At 56.1% G+C, this 23,302-nt stretch overlaps 3 protein-coding genes across 4 annotated transcripts; 1 reads left to right on the forward strand and 2 right to left on the reverse strand.

The window, feature by feature from the left end:
- Window positions 1-1,121: 1,121 nt before the first annotated feature.
- Window positions 1,122-8,851, reverse strand: BAK1 (BCL2 antagonist/killer 1). Of its 2 annotated transcripts, XM_032140752.3 has the most exons (6): window positions 8,600-8,851; window positions 6,094-6,194; window positions 4,360-4,495; window positions 3,865-4,008; window positions 2,596-2,776; window positions 1,122-2,469 (listed from the first exon to the last, which is right to left on the reverse strand). In XM_032140752.3, exons 2-6 carry the CDS (start codon window positions 6,161-6,163, stop codon window positions 2,365-2,367), a joined length of 636 nt encoding a protein of 211 aa, XP_031996643.1. In that variant the 5' UTR covers window positions 6,164-6,194; window positions 8,600-8,851; the 3' UTR covers window positions 1,122-2,364. The 2 variants fall into 2 exon arrangements, with proteins under 2 accessions (XP_031996643.1, XP_031996644.1); XM_032140753.3 differs by lacking the exon at window positions 8,600-8,851 and having other exon boundaries at window positions 1,131-2,469; window positions 4,360-4,433; window positions 6,094-6,163.
- Window positions 3,932-15,620, forward strand: LOC131382151 (putative gametogenetin-binding protein 1). Its single transcript, XM_058432582.1, has 5 exons — window positions 3,932-4,031; window positions 11,069-11,175; window positions 12,226-12,357; window positions 13,307-13,425; window positions 15,570-15,620. The coding sequence occupies exons 3-5, from the start codon at window positions 12,261-12,263 to the stop codon at window positions 15,618-15,620; spliced, it is 267 nt and encodes an 88-aa protein (XP_058288565.1). The 5' UTR covers window positions 3,932-4,031; window positions 11,069-11,175; window positions 12,226-12,260.
- On the reverse strand, window positions 12,742-19,958 carry LOC116459972 (putative uncharacterized protein encoded by LINC00336). The gene is made up of 2 exons (XM_032140754.2): window positions 19,617-19,958; window positions 12,742-14,484 (listed from the first exon to the last, which is right to left on the reverse strand). Exons 1-2 carry the CDS (start codon window positions 19,954-19,956, stop codon window positions 14,228-14,230), a joined length of 597 nt encoding a protein of 198 aa, XP_031996645.1. The 5' UTR covers window positions 19,957-19,958; the 3' UTR covers window positions 12,742-14,227.
- Between the last annotated feature and the right edge of the window lie 3,344 nt (window positions 19,959-23,302).

The following is a 23,302-nucleotide window of genomic DNA, read 5'->3' on the forward strand; positions in this document are numbered from 1 at the left end:
TTGGACTCGGGCAGCCGCCCACCTCTAACCTCTATGGCATCGCTGGGGAGCGGAGGCGACCCAGCACTCTGGGCCCCCTAAACCTGTGCTCGCGAGCCCCACATTGCCCTCTGGCCTCCACGTAAGACTCGAGCCAGTTTCCTGGTGGCAAGTCCTCACTCCTTGGGTGACTGAGAAAGCACCCGTTTCCTTATCTGTAAATAGTAGTTTGAGTACCCCCACCCTCGTCTCCTACCTATTATTTGGGCAGATGATGAACTCTCAGCATAAAGCCTGGCACACAGTATGTGTTCTATAAATGTTGTCTGTGAGCTTTTCCTGTACACTGCGGGGTGCCTTGTAGCAACCACCTTCCAGCCACCACTGCCTGCAGCTCCGCCTTCTCCCTTTTCCAAGATCGCGTCTGTACTAGACTGAAGACCTTGTGGAGGGAAAAGGGGCTTGGCAAGCCCACCCCAGGAGGGTGAAAGTGAAGCTCACGAGTTCTCTTGGACTTAACATGTGACCGTTCTGGAAGGGCGTCAGAAACACAAACCAGGGTGCCCAGGACTGGAAAGACTGTAGATTTTGGAACATTTCAACGCCCCCATGCTTGTTATTTTTATCACCCCTGGCTGGGTCCCCATAGGGACTCCCAAGCAGCATAAAACTAGAATGAAAGCCCTGCGTGTGTGCTGACTGTGGAGCCATCAGGAAGGGGGAGCTGGGACATTGTGTCCCAGGCAGAGCTAAATGTGGGGGAGAAGGGCCTTTTGGACCAGCGTGGGTGGTAGCCCCAGGGCGGAAGAAGAATTCAGCCCAGGTCAGAGGTGGCCTGTGGGGGTCCTCAGATATGTGCAGCTGCTCCACCAGCTCCGTAGTTAAAGGACCTCCCAGACTTCCTCAAGGGTGGGAAACTGCATGAAACCCAAAGAGATGAGAGAAGTGCATGGGGAGGGGCGAAGGCCTTCCATCGGGCTGGGGGCTGCAGAACCATACTCAGACCTCTGTGGGATTCTGGAGGCCTAGTGTGAGGTGGTATTCAGTAATAAGCCAGATGCATGCCAGGCACGCCCAGGTTCCCACAGTCTGGCCTGATGGAAAGAGGGGCAGCAGAGAATACAAAAACTACTAAGTCAGGGTGAGGGGATTGCACAGTTTATTTCCAGACACTCAAGAGGATAGGGGGTGGCCTATGGGCTCCATCTGCCTCCCCTCCCTGCATCTGACTAAATCAAGAACTTCTTCCCCCTCACCCCCAAGACCCTAGGCTGTGCCCAATAGAGAAGGCACTCTCACCCCCACCCTGAGGAGACCTAGACAGGTGAGGAGCATGGAGGGTGGGGGGACAGAGTTCAAGTATTCACAGTTCCCCCATCTACACCCCTGGATTACACTGTGCCAGAGCCGTGAGGGAGGATCCCACCTCAGGGATTCCTAGTGGTGTTGATAGTCCTTCTCCCACTTAGAACCCTCCAGATGAACTCCCTACTCCTTTTCCCTGAAATAACAAACCAAGTCCTAAGCCCTGTAGTCTGGGCAAGGAGGGGCCTTAGCAGGTCACTCACCCAAGGGACGGGGGTGAGAGCCTTCACCTGTAGTGAATGGGTTGGGAGCAAGTGTCTATAAGGAGAGAGGAAGGGAGATAACTGAGAGGACCTTGGGAGGCAGGCTTGGAGGCTTCTGACACGTGAGTTCAGACAGCTCTGGTCTGCGACTCCACCCTACCCCACACCCCAAGCCCAGAATCCCTGAGAGTCCAACTGCAAAGGCAGTATGGCCAGAGGGAGGAATGGGAGCAGGGGGAGAGTTGAGCAGGACCTTAGCCCCCCTCTCCTAGTAGGTCCTGCTCCTGGGACACATGATGCTTAGGGAGGGCCAGGACCAGGCTCACATCCTAGTCCCGTCTCTTAGGGTGCTGATCTTCCAGAATAGCTGAATCCTGGGGAACATAGACCCACCAACCCCCACACCCCAGACGTCCTGGCCTCAGGTAGAATGGTGGGAATGGGCTCTCACAATGGTATTATAAAAAGCTAAAACCGTTAAACACTTTCTAGGGAGAAGTGGCTCCCAGTCTCTTGCCTCCCCAAGTTATCAGTCTCCCCAGCGCCTAGCAGACAGGGCTAAGGAGGTCCCAGAGAGCCGAGGGAGGAGGCCACAGCCCCTGGGCCCAGAGAGAGGGCCCACTAGCACCATGCAATGTTGAGGTGCCTCTGCAGCCTGACTGGCCCCCATGCAGGGGCCCTCCGAAGCTGGAGTGCACACTTGCTAAAGCTTCTGTACTCTCGAGGGGTGACCCCTGCAAGGGAGCGAAGAAGGCAAAGATTTGGCTTAAGTCCAGGCAGGGGTCTGAACTGGGACCCCAAAGGGCACCCTTGGGAGTCATGATTTGAAGAATCTTCGTACCACAAACTGGCCCAACAGAACCACACCCAGAACCACCAGCACGTTCAGGATGGGACCATTGCCCAAGTCCAGGGCTGCCACCTGCCGGGAGAAACAAGGTGGTCACAGAGAGGCTGGCAGAAGATATAGGAACCCAAGGAAGGGGTGGGGCCTGGGAGAGAGGCAGCCCCAACAGCAGGGAGGACATTGCAATCCTTGGATACTCACCCAGCCACCCCTCTGTGCAATCCACCGGGCAATGCAGCGATGCAGCACGAAGTCAACCACGAAGCGGGTCACCTGGCCCAGGAAGCCAGTCAGGCCGCGCTGGTAGACGTGTAGGGCCATACGGTAGCCGAAAGCCAGAAGAGCCACCACACGGCCCCAGTTGATGCCACTCTCAAACAGGCTGTGGGCAGAGCATCCCATACCATTGGTGGAGAGCCCCCAGGAAGCCCTTCAGACTGCCTGGCCTCTCCCACCCCTCTCCCAGCTGGAAGCTAAATAGCTTAGCTGTGAATTAAGGCCGCAGAGGCTGCCCCAACCTGGCCTGTATTTGGCAACAACCTGGGTCTCTGCGAAAAGAGAAAGCTCAGGGGCAGATGAGCTGGATGCCACTGCTGGGGTGTACGCTCAGGTGCAATGGGGCACAGAGAGGGCAGAGGGCAGAGCAAGTGGATGGAGTCAGCGGGGAGATTACCTGTGGGTGTTGCTGCTGGCCTGGCAGCCCGAGGGACAGCAGAGAGAAAAGGACAGAAAGGATTAGGGTAGTTCCTGTCATCACAGTGGTATGAAGGCTGGCCTCTAAGTTCACGGACTGGATATTTTAGCTCTGAGCACTAATTCTAAAATCTATTACTTACTCCTACCTTCACCTCCAGCTTCAAATCTACCCCGACACTGACCTCCCTAACTCTGGTGGTAGCAATGGCTAACATTTTGTAAGGTGGACACTGACCTAAGCATATTTTCCCTATTTTACAAACCAGGAGACTAAGGGCTAGGAAGCTTCACGAAGGCAGTAAGTGGCAAAGCTTGGATGTGCACCCAAATATTTGGTGTCTTTAACCACTTGGATGCCAGATTATAGCAACTAGGAGCCATTTCTAGGACCTGGCAGAGGTTAGCACCCTCACCATCTTCAGTGTGATATGTGGTTGGTTTCAAATTGGAACTACGAAGGACAGCTGTGTCCCAGCTGGGCTGGGGAGCTGTGGGGGACGTCCCCACCTCAGGCCCCCTCTAGAGTCCTGATCTAACCAGTGAAGACCTTGGAGTCAGAGCTCAAAACAGCTGTGAGCTAATGCCCAAAATACAAGTCTGGGACCCCGAAAGAGAAAAATAGGGGGCCGAAACCACATGTGAGTTCACAGCAGACATTGGACACTGACAGAAGGCGTCTCCCCATGCCGAGAGTGCATCATGCAGGCAGGGTATGGTGTGGTTTGTGACACGACAGAGGAGTGACTGGAGCTGGCAGGGAGGTGGCTGGGGTACCTGGAGGCAATCTTGGTGAAGTACTCATAGGCATTCTCTGCCGTGGGCTGCAGGTGCTGCAACATGCTCTGGAACTCTGAGTCATAGCGTCGGTTGATGTCGTCCCCGATGATGGCGAGCTGCCGTCCCACCTGCCCCATGGTGCTGTAGGAGCAGGAGACACGCAGGTGAGCCGGTAACCAGGCAGTCGGGGCCAGGCCCTGGCTCATGGCAGAGGGGTTCTGCCTGAGCTGTCCATGGCCCTGTGCACCCCTTCTTGGAGGTCCCCGACAGTGTTCTAAGACATGAGTGCTGGGCTCCGGGACAAGGGGCAGGCATGGGCTAAAAAGGATACAAGGTCCTGGATGGGGGTGGGAGCCCAACATAAAAGAGGAGCAACCATGAGAGAAGGGCAAGACCCCCCAGGCCTCCCCAGCTCCCAGGACCTGCACAGAGACCCATGCGAGCTACTGCCTCCCTGAAGATGTCCTTGTGGGCCCAGCGGTTGTAGCTCACCTGCTGGGTTGCAGAGGTAAGGTGACCATCTCCGGGTCGGCAGGGGCAGCTGCCCCTTCAGCCTCCTGTTCCTGCTGATGGCGGTAAAAAACGTAGCTGCGGAAAACCTCCTCTGTGTCCCGGGCTACCTGCTCCTCTGAGAATCAAAGCTGGGAGTCAGGGAGACAGGGCCGAACCCTGGCAGCCCCATGCCTCATAGGGGGTTCACTCTTCCTAAGGCCATAGCTGCCCTCAACCATGGAAAGAAATATCCCAGCCAGGCATGGTGGCTCATGCCTATAATCCCACCACTTTGGGAAGCCGAGGTGGGCAGATCACCTGAGGTCGGGAGTTCAAGACCAGCCTGACCAACATGGAGATACCCTGTCTCTACTAAAAATACAAAATCAGCCAGGCGTGGTGGCACATGCCTGTAATCCCAGCTACTCAAGAGGCTAAGGCAGGAGAATTACTTGACCCCGGGAGGTGGAGGTTGCGGTGAGCCGAGATTGCACCACTGCACTCCAGCCTAGACAACAAGAGCAAAACTCTGTCTCAAAAAAAAAAAAAAAAAAAAATGGCCAGGCGAGGTGGCTCATGCCTGTAATCCCAGCACTTTGGGAGGCCAAGGCGGCCAGCTCACGAGGTCAGGAGATCGAGACCATCCTGCCTAACATGGTGAAACTCCGTCTCTACTAAACAAAATACAAAAAATTAGCGTGGTGGCGGGCGCCTGTAGTCCCAGCTACTCGGGAGCCTGAGGCAGGAGAATGGCGTGAACCCAGGAGGCGGAGCTTGCAGTGAGCCTAGATCACGCCACTGCACTCCAGCCTGGGCAACAAAGCGAGACTCCATCTCAAAAAAAAAAACAAACAAACAAACAAACAAACAAACAAAAAAAAAAACAAGAAAAGAAATATCTCTACTTCAGCACCTTAGCCGCCCCTAGAGCTTATGCTGTGTGGAGAGTTGTTCCGGCACTTGCACTGAGTCCTCACAGTAGCCCTGGGAGCAGGCAATCCCCAGCTGGCAGGGGAAAATGGCACAGGGTGTCTAAGTAACGTGTGCAAGGTCATACAGCCAGAACAAGCCGGGGAGCCGGGACAGTCCCGGGCATTTGGGGTCCTGAGTCTACGTTAGTACATCTCAGCTCCGCAGCCCTTTGCGTGCAGGGAAATGTGGGAAACAAAATCTGAAATTGTAGCTGCGGCCCAGAAAAGTCACACAGGGAGATAGTGACAGACCTGGGACCTGATTCCCAAGTCCAGGGAACAGCCCGCCATGAGGAGTGAGCTGGGGCTTCCCTGGCTGTCCCCTGGGAAGAGGGAAGGAGGGCAGCTATCTTACTTCCTCTCCAAGTCACAATAATTGCATTCCCTGTTGAGCAGACCTGACTGGGTGATTGGCCAGCTTACTTCCTTATTTCTCCCGCTGGAGGGATACAGCAGCCAGGCCCCACTCTGCTTCCTGCCTGCCTCGCCCGTGACCCCGCCCTCTGCCCTGGTGGCACTGTGCCCACCTTACACTCACTTCCTGGCCTCTCCCAACCTCCAGGCCCTCCCCAGTCCAGACTCCTCCCCCTCCCGGGCTTAACCTTGACAGCAGCTCTAGCCTCTGAGCCCGTGGGTGGGGAATACTCTTCCCTACCCACAGTGGGTGAACCGAGGCGAAGGAGCCTGCCTGAGTCCTGCTCCTTCCATCCTCACGACAGCACTCATGGTTATGCGATGGGCAAGGGGGCAGGAAGACCCTTACCAGAAGCAGAGGGCAGGGCAGGCTCTCCGCACTCCTGCCTGGGAGGACCTGGGCCTTGCCCCGAAGCCATTTTTCAGGTTTCAGTGGAGGAAGGGATCAGCCTGCGGGGATGGGCAAGAAAAAGCAGAGATGGGGGTGAGCACAGACCTGTGACTGGGGACCCCCTACAGGTTGCCATGTCCACATAGGAGAGAGGATCCCGCATTCCCAGAAAGGCCCTCAGTCCTCTGGGACTTTGGCCAGGCTGGTCTCAAACTCCTGACCTCGTGAGTCTGCCTCGGCCATCCACAGTGCTCGGATTACAGGCGTGAGCCACCGTGCCTGGCCTCCTCTGGGACTTTTTATTCTTACTCCAGCATGGGTCCCAGTGAAGTCTGCTGGGAGGAAACAACTTACTGAACACTTCACTGGTGACCCTTCGAGGGAGGCAGGGTAAGAAGGTGAGGCAGCCAAGGGCCGACTGAGTATCTGCACCATTGAGGAGGGTGTGGCTGCAGCAGTGCCGGCTGGCTCTCAAGTTCATGCCACTCCTGGGGCAAGAGCCTGGGGGGTTTTTAGCGGTTTCTGGGGCCTCCTGCAGCCCACCCAGCAAATGCTTATTGCAAGCGAGCCACTGACCAGCCAATGGCCCATGAAGGCCGCCCTCAGAGGCCCTACTTCCCTCTGGCTGGCCAGAACACACCTGTTTTTTAACTCTGGGCTGTTAGCTGCAAATATTTCCTGAGAGCCTAAGATATACTCTCCCACTTAGGAGCTCTCTGTGGGTGTTGAACACTGAAAACTCACATGAACCCAGCAGGGTGAGTGCCATCATACCCACTTTACAGGCAGGAAAAGTGAGGCACAAAGAGTTGAGTGCCCGAGGTCACATCATTAGTCACAGAAAGTCAGGTTGTTTGTCTGAATCTCCGTGAGTCCATGTACTCAACACGCATGTAAGATTTCTTTTCCAGTCCGTGGACCTCAGAAGGTGTTCTTTCTCAGGGCAACTTTCCCTACTTACCTCCTGTCTGTGCCTTCCCCACTCCTGCCTTGCAGTGACCGGAGGGAGCCCTCAGGATCAGGGCCTTCTTCGAAGCCCCATAACCTGCCTCGTACTCCCACCACACACCTGGCCCTCTGTTCCCAGCCCCAATTTTCCTCCTTGCCTGGTCCTGACCGCAGCCCCAACCTGCTGTAACCCCTCATCAGGGCGAGTGTTTCCTGGATGTCAGCTGTTTCACTTTCAGTTTGCAGCCCTCCCAGAGCCCCATTTTCCCAGGCAGCCTCCAGCCTGCAGCCTTCAGAAGGAGAGCGCCCTCCTCCTATCCCAGAGGGAGGGGGTGTGCAGCCCCACCCTGGGCCAAGCACACAGCCGCACCCCCACCGCCCAGGGCCTGGGGACCTTCACCCACCCTCCTTCCGCTAGGCCTGGGAGTGTTTTCAAAAGTGCCCCAAGAGCTCTCAAGAAGGGGTGGAAGAGGGCTGGACCACCTGTGCCCTCACCCAGCTCCCCACTCCTCCTCTCTGCCGGACAGGGACAGGGTGAAGGCAGACCCTCCTCTCCTCCACCTCTAGGGGCAAGGCCTTGTTAAAACAGAACTTTGCAGCCGGGCACAGTGGCCCATGAGGTCAGGAGTTCAAGACAAGCCTGGCCAACATAATGAAACCTTGTCTCTACTAAAAATACAAAAATTAGCTGGGCATGGTGGCACGCGCCTGTAGTCCCAGCTACTCGGTAGGCTGAGGCAGGAGAATCGCTTGAACCTTGGAGGTGGAGGTTGCGGTGAGCCGAAATCGCGCCACTGCACTCCAGCCTGGGCAACAGAGTGAGACTCCATCTCAAAAAACTAAAAAAAAAAAACAGACCTTTGCTTGCCTCCCACCCCCCGTAGCTCCTTAAATAAGATGGCCTTCCTTCTTCCCCAGTCTCCAGGACCAGGCACCCCTAGGATAGTAGGGCTGGAGGATGCTGACTGCACCCCCAACTCCCTCTACCAACACCCCAGGCTCCCAAGGGGAGCAGGTAGAGCCTCAGAACACCCCCCAAGGCCAGCAACCTATGCTGACTCAGGCCTAGCTCTGCCCCCCCATCCAAGTGGCCTAAATTCCCGGTGAGGGGAGCCACCCCTGACTTCCTGGGCTTGCTGGGCCCTGATGAATGTTCCCCAGGGATAAATGCCTGGCCAGGCCCTGGACCCAGTCTAGGGATGTTGGGCAGCAGGAAGCACTGAGAAAGTTCTCTCTCTGCCCTTGACCTTGGCTCTGACCTCCACTCCCATCTCCCAGACTGTTAAAAGACCCAGTTCTCACAGTTCTCCGCATCCAGGGCTGGGGCAAGAGGGGAAGCTGTGAGGGGCAGCCAGAGGCAGGCATGGCACGATCAGGTCCCCAGCCGGGGCGGCAGACCTGCCCAGGCAAGCCTTGAGCTTCCCCTTCCCCACCCGGCTCCCGGCAGGCTCCCTGCCCCACCCTGGGGCTGGGGCTGCTGAGATCTGGGAGGATGAACAGGACCCTTCCAGCTTACCTGCCGGGATGCTGGCCCAACCCGGGTGGCTCAGCAGGGCAGAGATGGAGGTCCCGAGGGGCGGGCGGCTGCTGCTCCCAGGGGCTGAGTGGGAGCCCGGCTTCCAGGAACGGGCATCAGTGCATTCCTGGCATCTGGATGTAGCCTTTGCTTGTCCCTGTGCAGCCCAAGGGACCCGCGAGACTCCAGTGATCATAGAGGTGCCAACGGCACCCGGCTCCAATCAGCTCCCTCTAGAGGAAGTTGCTCTGTGGCCACCGGATGCAGACGCACAGGCCGACAGCCTGTAGTGGTGATCTGGGTGGGCCAGGCCCAGGAGCAGCTCCCGCCCACTTTCCCCACCCCACCTCCCAGCCCGGCAGAGCAGTGTCAGCGGCTCACTGCTTTTCCCATCCCTGATTCTCAATCCTTGTCTTTGATCTTCTCCCCCACCTCTACATCAATCGATACCAATAAAAAACCCAGGGTGAGAAGTTCCTTAAGCACTGCTGCATGCCTGGCACTTTAGCAACTATTGTCTCATTGGATCTTCTCAACAACTTTTGTAAGTGAGTGCTTTTGACAATACCCATTCAGATGAACAGAGGCTCAGCTGGTTTAAGGTGCTCTCTCAAGGTCACTGAGCTGGGTTAATAATCAGTTCTGGGCCGGGCGCGGTGGCTCACGCCTGTAATCCCAGCACCTTGGGAGGCTGAGGCGGGTGGATCACGAGGTCAGGAGATCGAGACCATCCAGGCTAACATGGTAAGACCCCGTCTCTACTAAGAATACAAAAAATTAGCCGGACGCCGTGGCAAGTGCCTATAGTCCCAGCTGCTTGGGAGGCTGTGGCAGGAGAATAGCGTGAACCCGGGAGGTGGAGCTTGCAGTGAGCCAAGATAGCCCACTGCACTCCAGCCTCGGCGACAGAGCGAGACTCCGTCTCAAAAAAATAAATAAATAAAAAATAAAAACAAATAAATAAATAGACTTAGTGGGGTCTGTGCTACCACCCGGACACATAAAACCTGGATGTTGAGGCAAGACAGATACTGTCTGGCTGCTGGGAGTGTTCTTGAGGACAGAACAAACCCAGGAAGGACAGAGGTGTGTGCAGTCCTCAACAGCCTCTGCCCTCAGGGTTCAGTTCCCTCCCTGCCTCTCCCTGTTTGCTCCCTGCCAAGCTTCCTGGGGCTGTCACATCTTCTCCTCCAAGTCTCCACCCCCTTTCCCCCAAACCCCCTGCCTGCCCCCCACACCTCCTTCCCTGCTTCCTCAAACCCCTGCCCCCTCTACCTCCAACTAATCTCCCCCAACCCCCTGTCCTCCCCAGTCTTTGCTTCCCAGAATTCTGGGAAGTTTCCAACTGGAGGTTTTAATTTGAAAACTCCTCCTGTTCTTAAGCAGTTGGTCCTGGGGTGGCTGCTACAGGATCTGAGTTGGGGACCTTCTCAGGATGGAGGCCCCAGCTCCGAAGCCGCGATCATGAATTTCGGGCTGCTCCTCCATGTTCCGCTACGAGGGTGCCGTTTCCCTGATGATGAGCCGAGAGGGACGTGTGGGGAGGAGGGGGCCAGGATCATCTGCCTTGCTGCCCCATGCCTTCTCTGTGGTCGTACCCAGGGGCTTCTCAAAACTGTCACGGCAGCCTCCCTCAAAGCTGGGCATGGGGGGTATGGTGACCTACACCCGCAAGAGCAAGAAAGCCGGGGGCAGAGAGGTGAAGTTAGTTCTGCCCATAGCAAGCCCGGAGGTGTCGGGCAACCTGCCTGAGAAGGAGGGGAAGGAGCCAGCAGGGGACGCCTCTGGGAAAACAGGGGCCTCAGACAGGTGAGGGGCTGGAATTGGGGGGTACCCAGGTGGGCAAGGCCTGGGACAGAGGTACTGAGAAGAGGCCTGGACATGAGATGGGGGAAGGGCATGGGCCTGAGATGGGGGACCCATGCCGGGGAGGGTCTGGGGAGGGAGGCCTTGGATGGGTAAGGGCCTGGGACAGGGCACCTGGTGGGGAAGGACAGGGAGATGTGGGTGGGGCCAACGGACAGAAGTGTCTGGTGGGGAGGAGGCTGGAGATGGGGGTTTGGGTTGGGGAGGAGGCAGAGATGGGGTCCTCCCACAAGGGAGGGGTTGTTGATGGGGGATACCAGATATGAAAGAGGGCAGGCTAGGGAGTAGAAAGGGAATGTGCCAGGGCCGTGGGGGCGGGGGGTCCTGTTGCTCCCAGCTCCTTCTGCAGGCCTGGCAGCCATCCCCTGTGAGGACAGGGACCCACCTCTCTCTCTGTCCCCCACTCCCTCATCACCCTACTTTTGAGAGCGATAATCCCCCTCTATGATGACCCCAGATGCAGAGCAGGGGGCTGATGGGAGAGGAAGGCTGGAGAGGGCTGGCAGACCTGTGGGTGAGCCTTGCCGGGAGGTTTAGGGGGTCTCTGCCACATCTCTGAGCCCCACTTGCTTCCCTCACCTGACTGTGCTTTGGGATTAGCAGCCACTTTATCCAGATCCTGCAGTTGAAGGAAGAAAACCTGCAGAGAGCCACAAGGCCCCATGAGGTCAGCCCTGAGGCCTCCACCAGAGAGGAGTGTCTGCCTGAAGGTGAGTGTGGTGGCCATAGGCATAGGGCAAGCGCCAGAAACAGACCCTCTTCTTGTAGAACTTCTTAGGGATGTGGGGCCTGGCAGGACACGGGACACATTTTGAGGGACTGCTGGAGTCGGACTGCCTGGGTTCAAATGCCAGTTCTAACATGCTGAGCTGTGCGATAGGTGGCAGCTTGCTCAACCTCTCTGCGTCCGTTTCCTCGTCTTTAAAGTGGGAATATAATAGTAGCTATCCTTAAAGGAAGTTGCAAGGATGAACTGAGATACTCTTTGTAAAATGCCCAGAGTGGTGTGTGGCACACAGTAGGCATTTGCTAAAGAAAACAGGGCAACCCCACCCACAACTCAGCCCCCCTGTGTGCTTACCCTCCGAGGCCTGGACCACCCCACTTGCTGCCAGCCTGTCAGTGAGCACCACCCCATTCACAGGAGACCTTGTGTTGGCCTCTTCCAGGGTGGAGGCGACTCCCTGGAACCACTTCCACAGTTTGGACAAGGAGCTTCAAAACTCGGCCATGGCCAAGGTCTGTGGGTGATGGGGGCATGAGGCATGGGTTGGGGCCTTTCCCACATCAGGCTGGGCCCCAGAATATGTGGCCTGGGCCCAGAAGGAGCAGTCCCCTTTCTTTTTTTTTTTTTTTGAGACGGAGTCCAGGTGGGAGTGCAGTGGTGTGATCTGGGCTCACTGGAAGCTCCGCCTCCTCCCGGGTTCACGCCATTCTCCCGCCTCAGCCTCCCAAGTAGCTGGGACTACAGGCGCCCGCCACCACGCCCGGCTAATTTTATGTATTTTTAGTAGAGACAGGGTTTCACCGTTTTAGCCAGGATGGTTTCGATCTCCTGACCTCATGATCCGCCCGCCCCGGCCTCCCAAAGTGCTGGGATTACAGGTGTGAGCCACCGCGCCCGGCCGCACTCCCCTTTCTTAACCTTTTGGGACATGCTCCCTCCTGCTTCCTGTCTTGCCTAGGGGTGGGGTGGGGCTGCAGGCCTAGGGTCCTGGGCCTCCTCACGTGCTCAGAGACTGGCTGGACTCCTCTCCAAGGTTTGCCCAGTGAGGAGAAAAGCTAGGAAGAGAAAATGAAGGAAGAGGACAGCTCATTCAAGCTCTGTGTCCCAGGCATTGTTGCCCTCCAGTCGCCAGTGAACAAGGCTTTCAGATCCACAGACACAGTGGGTAAGGGCTTCCGCCCCTCCCCTCCCACGTGCCCCCGGGCCCAGGAAGCCTCTCTTAGGCCGGCGGCTCAGGGGTGCAATACCAGCAGGTACCACCAGATGGTACCAGAGGACCTAAGATGACCACCCGAGACCGGGGAGCAGCGTGTGGCTGGGCTGGAGGCCACACTAGGTGTAACTGGGGTCTTCCTCAGGGTTTGGGAGGTGGTGACTGCGGGGGTGGTACTACTCAAGCACCACCCTTTCCGCCAGCCCAGAGGCTTCTAACGCCTTCAGTGGCTGCCTCCATCCCTGGTTTTCCCATCATGCACTGCTGTGACAGAGCCCCACAGGGTCCTCTCTCCCAGTAGAGCCCCGGGCAGCCCAGACATGGACAGCAGCTGGGTTAGTGATGATAGCATACATGATATGATGAAAATCGTGGTTCACATTTACATAGCCATTAATAGGGCAGACCCTCTTTAAGCACTTTTCATAAAATACTGCATTACGACTCTGAGGTAGGTCCTATTGCCATCTCCAGTTCACGGTGAGAACTTGCCCGATGTCACACAGCTAGTGATGGGCAGAGCTGGGACTTGAGTGCAGGCATTTTGGGTTCCGGATCCAGGCTCTTGAGTTGGTTGGTGGTGGGGGCAAATACCTGCCCCTCACATGCTGTCCCCAGAGGGTGAAGACGCAGGCTCTCATGCTGCTGCTGCCGGAGAAGGCCCTCAAAGAGTGAGCTTCCTGGGGAAGGCAGGGGCGAAGGAGGGGTGGTGCCTGGCTGGCTCCATGTCCTGGAAGAAGAAAGGGCTGTGGCTGAGGGTGAGCAGGAACCACACAGAGCTGGGATGAGGTTCAGGGAGCGGTTGCACCTCTGGGTCCTTGGGTTCCCAGCAGGCTGCTCCACCCCACTCCTGCCTGTCCCCTGCCATCTCCCTGTCCCCTGCCATCTCTCTGGCTCTCAGGTTTCCTGGAGTCGGAGTTGAAGAAGCTTCTGGGAATGCAGCAAGAGTCCCACCTCTGGAAGCTAGGCAGCCAAGAGGGCCGAGAGCTGCTTACCTGGCCAGAGATCACCCTGGTGGAGGCGAGCACTGTGGATGGCCAGGTACGCTTGGCCCGTGCCAGACCACCAGCCCCTTCCTGGAGAAGGTGGGGCTGGAGGCTTACCATCCCTTCCAGGCCCTGGGCCCTGGCTCCAGCCCCCACTGGCTGGGTAGGGTAGGCATAATGCCTTCTTGGTGGTAGTATTTCTGAATTCAGGACCCTGGCCCCGTGAGTGAGCGCACACTGCATGCACATACACACACACACACACACACACACACACTCTTCTCCATCAGTCTTTCTGTTTCTCACTTGACTCAGAGTCACAATGTCCATTTTTTTGTCTCAACTTTGCTATTCATTTGCTATGTGGCCTTGGGCAAATCCCTTCCTCTTTCTGAGCCTCAGTTTCCTCATCTGTAACATGAGTGAATTTGTCTAGACAGGCTGTAAGCTTTCCTGTGCATCTGTCATTCACATGATGCTGCTGTTTTTCTAATCTGTCTCCCATTCTCGTCCATTCCAAACACACATAGGCTCAGGGGAGCGACCCTGCTGGGTCAGACCGAGTACCATCCTGCTGCTCCCCTTCCTTGACATCCACCTTTAAAGGTTAGGCCTGTCTCAGCTTCTCTGAGTGCACATTGATGGATCTGTTGAAAATGTGTCAATGACCTTTTTGGTTAATTTCCATCTATTCATCATCTCATGCTTTTATTCAGTGGACATTTGCCCTGACAGTCTATGTAGCTTACAAAAGGAAAGGGCATGGGGTTTGGAGGCCAGAGGTTTTAGTCTGGCATTAGCTTGCTCTGTGATGTTGAGTAGAGGCCTCAGTTTCTTTACCCGTGAAAGGGGACTGTTGCAAGGACCTCCTGAGCTGACGAGTGTGCAGCTGTAAGCTGCAAAGGCACTCCCTTGCGGGGGCTTAGCACAGTGTGAGTCACTTGGGAGCACTGCCTGTCAGAAAGACTTGCCACCTGGGGCTGGGTGCAGTGGCTCACGCCTATAATCCCAGCACTTTGGGAGGCTGAGGTGGGCGGATTGCTTGAGCTCAGGAGTTTGAGAAAAGCCTGGGCAACATGGCGAAACCTTGTCTCTACAAAAAATACAAAAATTAACCAGGCATGGTGGTGTGCATGTGTGGTCCCAGCTACTTGGGAGACTGAGGTGGGAGGATCATTTGAGCCCCGGCAGTAGAGGCTGCAGTGAGCTATGAGAGTGCCACTGCACTCCAGCCTGGGCAACAGAGCGAGACCCTGTCTCAAACAAAAAGAAAAACATGCCTGCTGGGCACTGATGGGCATCCTTCTGATTGCCCCAAGCCCGCCTGCATGCCCATGTCACAGGAAGCCCCTGTGTCACCTCATCCACAGCCACATAGGTTGTCAGCACCTGGCAGAGCCCCTCACTTTTGTCTTTTCACATCGAAGGGTTTGAATCTTGGGATCTGCCCTCTCTGGTGCCTCCCTCTTCTTCCCATCCCCTCCCCAGCCAGCCTGCCCTGTCCCAGGAGTCACAGTCCTGGGGTTGCCTGAGTACCGCTGAGAGGCCTGGGTCATTTCTGGGTGGTGGCAAGTAAGGGCTCAGCCCAGTCCTCACTTTGGGGACAGAGCTGCCTTAAGAATACCTTTCCCCAGTGGGTGGTTTTTTTTTCTATTAGGTTTATTATCTTCTTATTATTATCTTTATTATTTAGGTTCATTGCCTTCTTTTTTTTTTCTCATTATTATACTTTAAGTTCTAGGGTACATGTGCACAACATTTTAAAGGTCCTGTCCTCATCACCATTCCCATCTCCCCTTACTGCCCTCAGGGACACTGCGCTGCCCCTCAGCCTTTGGGGAATGCTGGGGACCTACGGAGGGGCACGGAGGAAGCAGCAGCGCCACCTTGGGCTTGAGGAGAGGCCGCAGACCCCTCTTGGGGTGGTGTCCAGAAGTGAGGGAGGGGAGAGACTGTCTGCGGTGCTGACTCCTGGGGCTTCCAAGGAACCCCCAAGTTGGAGGGAGAAGGGATTCTCCATTTTGTGGCAGGGAGGTGGCTCAGGGTTGGTGGAGCTGTGCCAGCCGAGGGGAGGTGGGGGAAAGGTGTCCTCGGGTGCTTGTCTCTGGAGGGCAGGGGGAAGGTTATGAGGTGCAGAGAAGACTGAGGCATCTTCCTTCACCCATTTCTGCCCCCCAGTGCCTGCTTCTTGAGGAGAAGGATGAGATGGGAAACTGGCATCCGGAGTGAAGCCGGTGCTGGCCCTCAGTCTGCCCTGCCCAGATCCCTGGAGCTAGTACATGGGGGTATCTCTCTTCTTAGGGTACATCTAAGGAGCCCCTGTGGCCAGCGGGTCTTGAGTCACAGTGTCCATGTGTCTGTAGGATGGGCCTGCCTCAAATTCTATCCCACCCAGCCAACTCGGGCCTGTGATGTTATTAATAAAAATCTGCTTGACTTTGGCCTCACTGTTGGCTGTCTTTGGACCCCGCCCCCCAATCTTCAACCCTGGAGCAAGCCCAGTCTATCTGAGGTCTTGATCTCATCCCCAGTCGGTGCCCATGGGGCTACTAGGGCTGCCCTCCTGCAGAGTGGAGGGGTCGCAGCAGGGCATCTGTGCAGAGAGGGCAGGAGGTCTGGTTGGCCTGACCTGGGGCTGGGGAAGGACCCAGGGCCCAGAGTGCCAGGGGACCCTGCTGCCCACAAGCCCTGCCCCTGTTAGGAGGGGTGTCCCTGACTTCCCTCCCTCCCTAAGTTCCCAGGCCATGCTGCAGCCTCCTAGGGAGGATCCGGGAATTCTCCAGCAGGAAGTTCCTGCCTAGCCAGCCCAAGGACAAAGCCAGGAAAGAGGCCCTGGGACGGGGGATCTGCCTCAGGAGGGCGGGCCTGGGTAGGCCAGGGGTCCCTGGTGTCCAGTGTTGCCTAATCTCAAAAGTAAGGGTGGGCTTGGGATGGGGTGCATAATGATGGGCCCTTACTGGCTAGGGACGGAGACCGACACACCTGGCTTCCCAGAGATGAGATGGGCAGCAGGGCCAGGCCTAGTTTGGACACCAGGAGGTGCTGTTCACCAGAAGGTCCTGCTGGCTTCCCTGTGGGGTCCCCTGTTCCTTCCTTTCTGCCTGGGTCCAGGCTCTGAGACCCTTCAGCAGATGTATGAGAAAAAGAGCTCACTGTCCCCAACTCCTTTCAACATGACTGCTATCCATGGACACTTGTCTGATGGTCCCCATGGGTCCCCACTATGTCTAGCCTGAGGCCTGTTGCAGAGCTGAACTTCAATATCAGAACGTGATGGCTATTCTTAGTAATCGCTGTGATTGATAACAACAGCTGTTGGTTGGATGGCCGGCCCTGTGGCCACAGACTTGGCGTGGGGAGACAGAAACTGTAGCAGCCTGGTCCCCTGCCCTGGCCCAGGCCAGCCCAGTGAAGGTGGGAGTCCCTGCCTCTGTCCCCCAGCCTGCAGGGTGTGGGTGGAGCCTGGAGAGGGCAGAGGGCTTTCTCCTGGATTTCCTGGCCAGAGCCCATGGAGTCCTTGACTCAGACCCTGAGCTGGGGCCGGGTGGAAGGGCCCATCTGGACTGCCCCCCTGAGTCAGCCAGGAGGCGGCCTTGTGACCAGATGATTCACCTGTGCCCTAATTGCCCTGTTAATCATTTCCTCCCAGAGTGTTCTCTGTTGGGAAGGGTGGGGCCTTGCAGGGCTTCCCTGGGAGCACCTGGATGAGCGGGGAGGGGAGGAGGGGGGCAGAAACCTTGGTTCGGGGTGTGGGACCTGGGCTGGTCACCCTTCCTCTCTGTTCCTCATTTTCCCTGTCTGTCCAGTGAGGCCCATGGCACCTTCTCGTCCACTCCTGGGATTCCTCTGAACTGCGGGGGTCTGTGAGGCTGGGAAGTGTGGTGTGCTGGCGCTGTCCCTGGAGCAGGAGGGGGTCTGTGTGCTGGAGTAGGCCTGAGGGCCTCTTCCCAAACACACAGTGTCCTGGGCTGGTTTCTGTGGAAGGGCCTGGCTTGACATTTCTGGGTGGTGAAGGCAGAGGTGACCCAAGGACCTGCTGTCGGGGAAGGCCCCGTGGGTGAGTGCAGAGGGCTGGGCTCCGGTCAAGGCCAGAATGGTGAGAGCCCAAGAGTTCCTGAAAGGCCTCAGAGAACACTGCAAGGGCAGGCCTGTGGGGTGGGGCTGAGGACTGGGGATCCTGAAAGGCCTCAGAGAACACTGCAAGGGCAGGCCTGTGGGGTGGGCCCAAGGACTGGGGAGCATTGCAGCATTGCCTTCTCCCCCTTGCAGAGAGACATCTGGGGACAGCTTCCACGGACCCTCCTGCAGCAGCTCACTCACTCGGCCGAAGGGCCAGCAGGACTGAAGCCCAGCCCATCACACTCACTCACCAGGCCCTGGGAGGGGTAGCATCCCCCTGGAGGGTGCCTTTCCTAACTTGCTCAAAAGAGACAGTGGGCTGGCAGTGGTCCTGATTGGGTCCATGAGGTTTGGAGCATTGCGAAGGGACTTGCCACGTCTCTGTCACGCTCCTGGTCTCTCTCTGTTGGTATATAAGTGTGTCTCTGTGTGTGTGTTTCTGTCTCTGTCCCTGTCTCCCCCTGTCTCCCAGTGTCTCTGTCTCTCACTGTATCTCAGGTGGGATGAAGGCAAAAGCAAAGCAAAGAGGCACCCAGGTCCATTCTGAGAGAGTTTAGGGACTCGGTGGTGGCTGAAAGGAAGGCATTGGGTTGGGTCATTTAGGAGCTGGGGGTCAGAGTGGGTGGTCCCAGGAAAATGTGGGCAGGGCCAAAGATGGGCCTGTCCACCTCAGGAGACTGTATGATCCCCCTCCTGTGGCCCCCTGGTCAAGACCTCCCAGGGAGATGGTGCCTCAGGACCTGCCTGGGGTAACTGGGGGTCAGCCTCGCCTACACTAGGGTGAAGGGAGGGCAAAACCGGAGATTTTGCTCCCCTTCTCAACTGGGAGATGAGCTGGAAAGCAGAGGGGCAGAGGGGAGAGACTCAGCTGGGTTGAAACCCGGCTCCCACTGCAGCAAGCTTCATATCATATGAAGGCAAACAAGTCTCATATCTCTCTGAATCTCAGTCTCCACATCTGTGCAATGGGTGAATCATAAGCTTCTCATGTGAGCTGAATGAAGAGCTGCTTGGCTCATAGAAGATTCTCAAAGAATCCGTGGGACCGGGCACAGTGGCTCACGCCTGCAATCCCAGCACTTTGGAGGCCATGGCAGGTGGATCACCTGAGGTCAGGAGTTCGAGACCCACCTGGTCAAAATGATGAAACCCCATCTCTACTAAAAATACAAATAAATTAACTGGGCATGGTGGCGGGCACCTGTAATCCCAGCTACCCTGGAGGCTGAGGCAGGAGAATCACTTGAACCCGGGAGGCGGAGGTTGCAGTGAGCCGAGATCGCGCCATTGCACTCCAACCTGGGCGACAAGAGTGAAACCCCATCTAAAAAATAAGAATCCATGGAACCATTTTTATGAAGCATCTACTACATCCTAGTCCTGTTCTAGGCACTGGGGAATAGAGCAATGAGCAAGACATACACAACCTCCACTTTGGGGGGCTTACATTATTGCTAGTGAGATAACAGATACTTCAGGGTGAGAGGTGCTATGAAGAAAGCTGAGACTGGAGAGTTGGGGGGATATCACAGAGGGATGGGGAGGCCTTGCTGAGGAGGTCGTGTGCCGGAAGCCAGGGAGGGAGCCATCTGGGGGAAGGGCAGCCGCGGGCACAGCAAGTGCGTCGCCCTGAGGCAGGAGCAGGCATGGTGGGTTTGAGGAAAGGGATCCCTGGAGCTGGAAAGGCATAAGTGGGAGGGGGTGGGACAGGAGGTGAGGTCAGAAAGGAAATGTGGAGATGTGCTTTGCTGATCAGAGGTTTGGGGGTTTGTTTCTTTCTCTTTTTTTCTCTGTCGCTCAGGCTGGAGTGCAGTGGCGCTGTGACAGCTCACTGCAACCTCCACTCCTGGGCTCAGGCGATCCTCCCGCCTCAGCGAGGACTGCAGGCGCGCGCCACCGCACCAGGCTTGGGTTTCTGGATCCAGTGTGGAGTGATGCGATGTGGTTTGCATTTTTAAAGCTCCCTGGGCTGCCGAGGAGGAAAGGCTGTAGGGGGCGGGGCCTGAAACAGGGAGGCAGGTTCCGAGGCTGCCGCAGACGTGGGGCGGGGTCGCCTGGCTGTGACTTACTGCAGAGGGTATGAGGGGGAACCAAGAGGGTACTTACCACTAGGGGGAGCGCCTTGGCCAGCACCTCTGCTCAGTGGGGAGCCAGGCCCCGCCCCAGGTGGTACCTTCCCCCTTGCCCCACATGAGGGGCTTGTGGGGGACTTCGTCTCCATCATCCGCAGGGTGCAGCGGGGCGGCCTGGGACCTGGAGTCCGGGAAGAGTCAAAGGCCTGTGGGCGGCCGAGGTCACGCGTGGGCGCCTGCGGGGGGAGGGCGGAACCAAGAGGTTGGCACCGCAGTGCCTGTGTGCCCCGAAGCTCAGCAAACACGTCTCGGCCACGACTGCCCGGCCACCCCAGGCTCCAGCGGAGCTTGCGTACCCGGGCAGACGCTCGCATCTGAGAACTGCCGAACCGTGCCACATTTCCGTTCCTTCTGGCCTCGCCCTCAGGGGTCGACCGGCGGCGGAGCGCGGGGTCTCCTGTGCTGAAGGCAGCTCCCTGGCCTCCAGAAACTCACGGTCAGTGGTGGGAGGGCCGGAACAGACCCGCGCAGTTAAGAACCAGATGTCTATTATTTACAGAAATCACCTTGTGTCTTAATTTTACCTACTTGCTTGTTGGATGCTTGTCTTTATGTATTTTTCCACTTTGCTCTAGTGCTCTGATGCTGGGCAGCCATGCAAATGTCAGAACTACTTTTTATTGATGTCAGTTTGGAAAGGGGATATCTAAAATAGCATATATTCTCAAAGTTTTGTGAAGTTACAATAAACTTCTTCCCTATTAATATATTTAAAAACAAAACAAAACCAGATGATGATGTTGCTGTAGTACAGTTTGGAGAGTGCAGAGAAGGAAGCAAGCAATGCCAGCAGGGAGGAATCCAGAAGGCTTCCAGGAGAAGGCACCATTTATGATTTGGGCGTGTATCAGGAGGAGGAAGTTGACAGGTGAAATAAGGGGAGGGCATGCCTGCAGGCGAACAGTCTGTGATTAGGAAGTGTCCAGTCTGCACCATGACCCCACTGTCCACCTTCCTGACCAAGTAGGAACCATTTGGACTCCTCTATTGTCCTGGGCCTCCTTGTTTAGTCCACCCTTTTATTTTATTTTATTTTCATTTCATTTCATTTCATGAGATGGAGTCCCGCTCTGTCGCCCAGGCTGGAGTGCAGTGGCGCGATCTCGGCTCACTGCAGGCTCCCCCTCCCAGGTTCACGCCATTCTCCTGCCTCAGCCTCCCAAGTAGCTGGGACTACAGGCGCCCGCCACCATGCCCGGCTGATTTTTTGTATTTTTAGTAGAGATGGGGTTTCACCGTGTTAGTGCGCCTGGCTAATTTTTGTATTTTTAGTAGAGATGGAGTTTCACCATGTTGGTCAGGCTAGTCTCGAACTCCTGACCTCAGGTGATCTGCCCTCCTTGGCCTCCCACAGTGTTAGGTTTATGGGCGTGAGCCACCACACCCAGCCCACCCATTTATGTTTAGCTTATTTTCTCTCCGCCATCTGTCCCACTCAACACCCCCACTCTCACTGCCTTTGCTGGAGCCCTAAATCACTGCCCTAGCCTTCTGTCCTCTCACTGCATCTGCCTCACCACTGCCAGGGTGCTGTTGGCTCTCTTCCTCTCTCCCCCTCTATAACCCCTACCCATCCTGTACAGCTCAGCCATGGCACCTACTCCAGCCCTGGTTTCCTCACAGCTCCCCGGTTTTAGGGCTAATAGGATTTACTGCATTTCTTTACTTGCTCTCCCCATGGGAGACAAACACAGCATGAAGGCAGGCCCTGGGGGTGCGGGCAGGGGTTTCGGGGGAGCTTTGTTTCCATTGTCTGCAGTGTCCAGCATGGTGTCAGGTTCAATATATGGCACTAGACTGAATGAGCAGAGGGTGGCTTGCAGAAGGACACTTGCGAATAGGGGTGGATGAGAGCTGGAGAAGCAGGCAGGGGCTGGATTACATAGGGCCTTACAAGCCAAATTAAGCAGCTTGGCATTCATCCTCAGGGCAATGGGAGTGAGGGCTGGAGACCTGGGAGAGTGGCCTGGTAAGATGTACAGCGAGGGGGCAGGGGCTAATATGGAGGCCTTCACAATGGTCACAGTGAGAGAGGAGTGGACCTGAGCTGGGACAGTGGCAGGTGGAGTGGACAGGAAAACAAAGAAGTGGTTCTCAACTGGGGACAATTTTACCCCTGCCCCTCGAAATATTTAGCATTGGACAGCCCCCCATGACAAGGAATGATCTGGCATAAAGTGTCAACAGCACTGAGGGTGAGAAACCCTGCCCTAGAGGAAAACCCAGAGAATCGCCTGCTGGATGGAGGGAAATGGAGCGCATCTCAGCCTGAACTCTCGGAGCCACGCTGAGGCCTGGCTCTTCTGTATTTTAGCCATGTAACAACCCTGAGTGAGTCACTCAGCCTCTTTGCACATCAGTTTCCTCGTCATTTTTTGGGGGTTTTGTTTGTTTGTTTGTTTGTTTTTGTTTTTGTTTTTTCTGAGACGGAGTTTCGCTCTTGTTGCCCAGGCTGGAATGCAATGCTGTGATCTCAGCTCACTGCAACCTCCGCCTCCCAGGTTCAAGCAATTCTCCTGCCTCAGCCTCTCAAGTAGCTGGGATTACAGGCATGCACCGCCACAACCAGCTAGTTTTGTATTTTCAATAGAGATGGGGTTTCTCCATGTTGGTCAGGCTGGTCTCTAACTCCTGACCTCAGGTGATCTGCCTGCCTCGGCCTCCCAAAGTGCTGGGATTATAGGTGTGAGCCACTGCGCCCAGCCGGTTTCCTCACCTTTACTTTTTTATTATTTTTTTATTTTTTTGAGACAGAGTTTCGCTATTGTTGCCCAGGCTGGAGTACAATGGTGTGATCTCAGCTCACTGCAGCCTCTGCCTCCCGAGTTCAAGCAATTCTCCTGCCTCAGCCTCCCGAGTAGCTGGGACTACAGGCATGCACCACCATGCCTGGCTAATTTTGTATTTTTTTTTAGTAGAGATGGGGTTTCTTCATGTTGGTCAGGCTGGTCTCGAACTTCCAACCTCAGGTGATCCGCCCGCCTCGGCCTTCCAAAGTGCTGGGATTACAGGCGTGAGCCACCGCACCGGGCTTTCCTCATCTTTAATAAAGGTATTGGGAGGATTAAGTGGTTGAATGCATGTTCAGTGCCTAGGAAGGAGACTGACACATAGTAAGCACTATGTCCCTGAACTACTGTGATTCTAAAGCATCAGGCCTCTGTCCAGACTCCTGCACTGACTCCACGTCGCCCCAGTCCTTCAAGGGCTGACAAGGCCCCCGGCATCTGGCTCTCCCTACGTCTACGACCCCATCTCCTATTGCTCTCCTTCTTGTTCCATGTGCTCTGTCCACCCTGGGTTCTTTTTTTTTGTTTTTTTTTGAGATGGAGTCTCACTTGCTCTGTTGCCCAGGCTGGAGTGCAGTGGCACAATCTCAGCTCCTGGGTTCTGCCTCCACCTCCTGGGTTCAAGCAATTCTCCTGCCTCAGCCTCCCAAGTAGCTGGGATTACAGGCATGTGCCACCATGCTTGGCTAATTTTTGTATTTTTAGTAGAGATGGGATTTCACCATATTGGCCAGGCTGGTCTCGAACTCCTAACCTCAGATGATCCACCCGCCTCAGCCTCCCAAAATGCTGGAATTACAGGTGTGAGCCACTGTGCCCAGATGCACTCTGAGTTCTTTGCTGTTCCTTGCCCACACCCAGCTTACCCTGC

Source organism: Hylobates moloch, unplaced genomic scaffold, assembly GCF_009828535.3.
Source record: "Hylobates moloch isolate HMO894 unplaced genomic scaffold, HMol_V3 SCAFFOLD_20, whole genome shotgun sequence".
Classification (NCBI taxonomy): Eukaryota; Metazoa; Chordata; class Mammalia; order Primates; family Hylobatidae; genus Hylobates; species Hylobates moloch.

Coding starts and splice junctions, on each gene's coding strand:
- BAK1 (XM_032140752.3), bottom strand. CDS start 6,163: ATGGCTTCGGGGCAAGGCCCAGGTCCTCCCAGGCAGGAGTGCGGAGAG. Junction 4,009..4,359: donor TTACCTCTGCAACCCAGCAG/GTGAGCTACAAC, acceptor CTGCTCCTACAG/CACCATGGGGCAGGTGGGAC. Junction 2,470..2,595: donor TTGCACAGAGGGGTGGCTGG/GTGAGTATCCAA, acceptor TTCTCCCGGCAG/GTGGCAGCCCTGGACTTGGG.
- LOC131382151 (XM_058432582.1), top strand. CDS start 12,261: ATGAAGGAAGAGGACAGCTCATTCAAGCTCTGTGTCCCAGGCATTGTT. Junction 12,358..13,306: donor CAGATCCACAGACACAGTGG/GTAAGGGCTTCC, acceptor TCTGGCTCTCAG/GTTTCCTGGAGTCGGAGTTG. Junction 13,426..15,569: donor CAGAGATCACCCTGGTGGAG/GCGAGCACTGTG, acceptor TCTGCCCCCCAG/TGCCTGCTTCTTGAGGAGAA.
- LOC116459972 (XM_032140754.2), bottom strand. CDS start 19,956: ATGCGAGCGTCTGCCCGGGTACGCAAGCTCCGCTGGAGCCTGGGGTGG. Junction 14,485..19,616: donor CCAAGGCGCTCCCCCTAGTG/GTAAGTACCCTC, acceptor TATTTTTTGTAG/AGACAAGGTTTCGCCATGTT.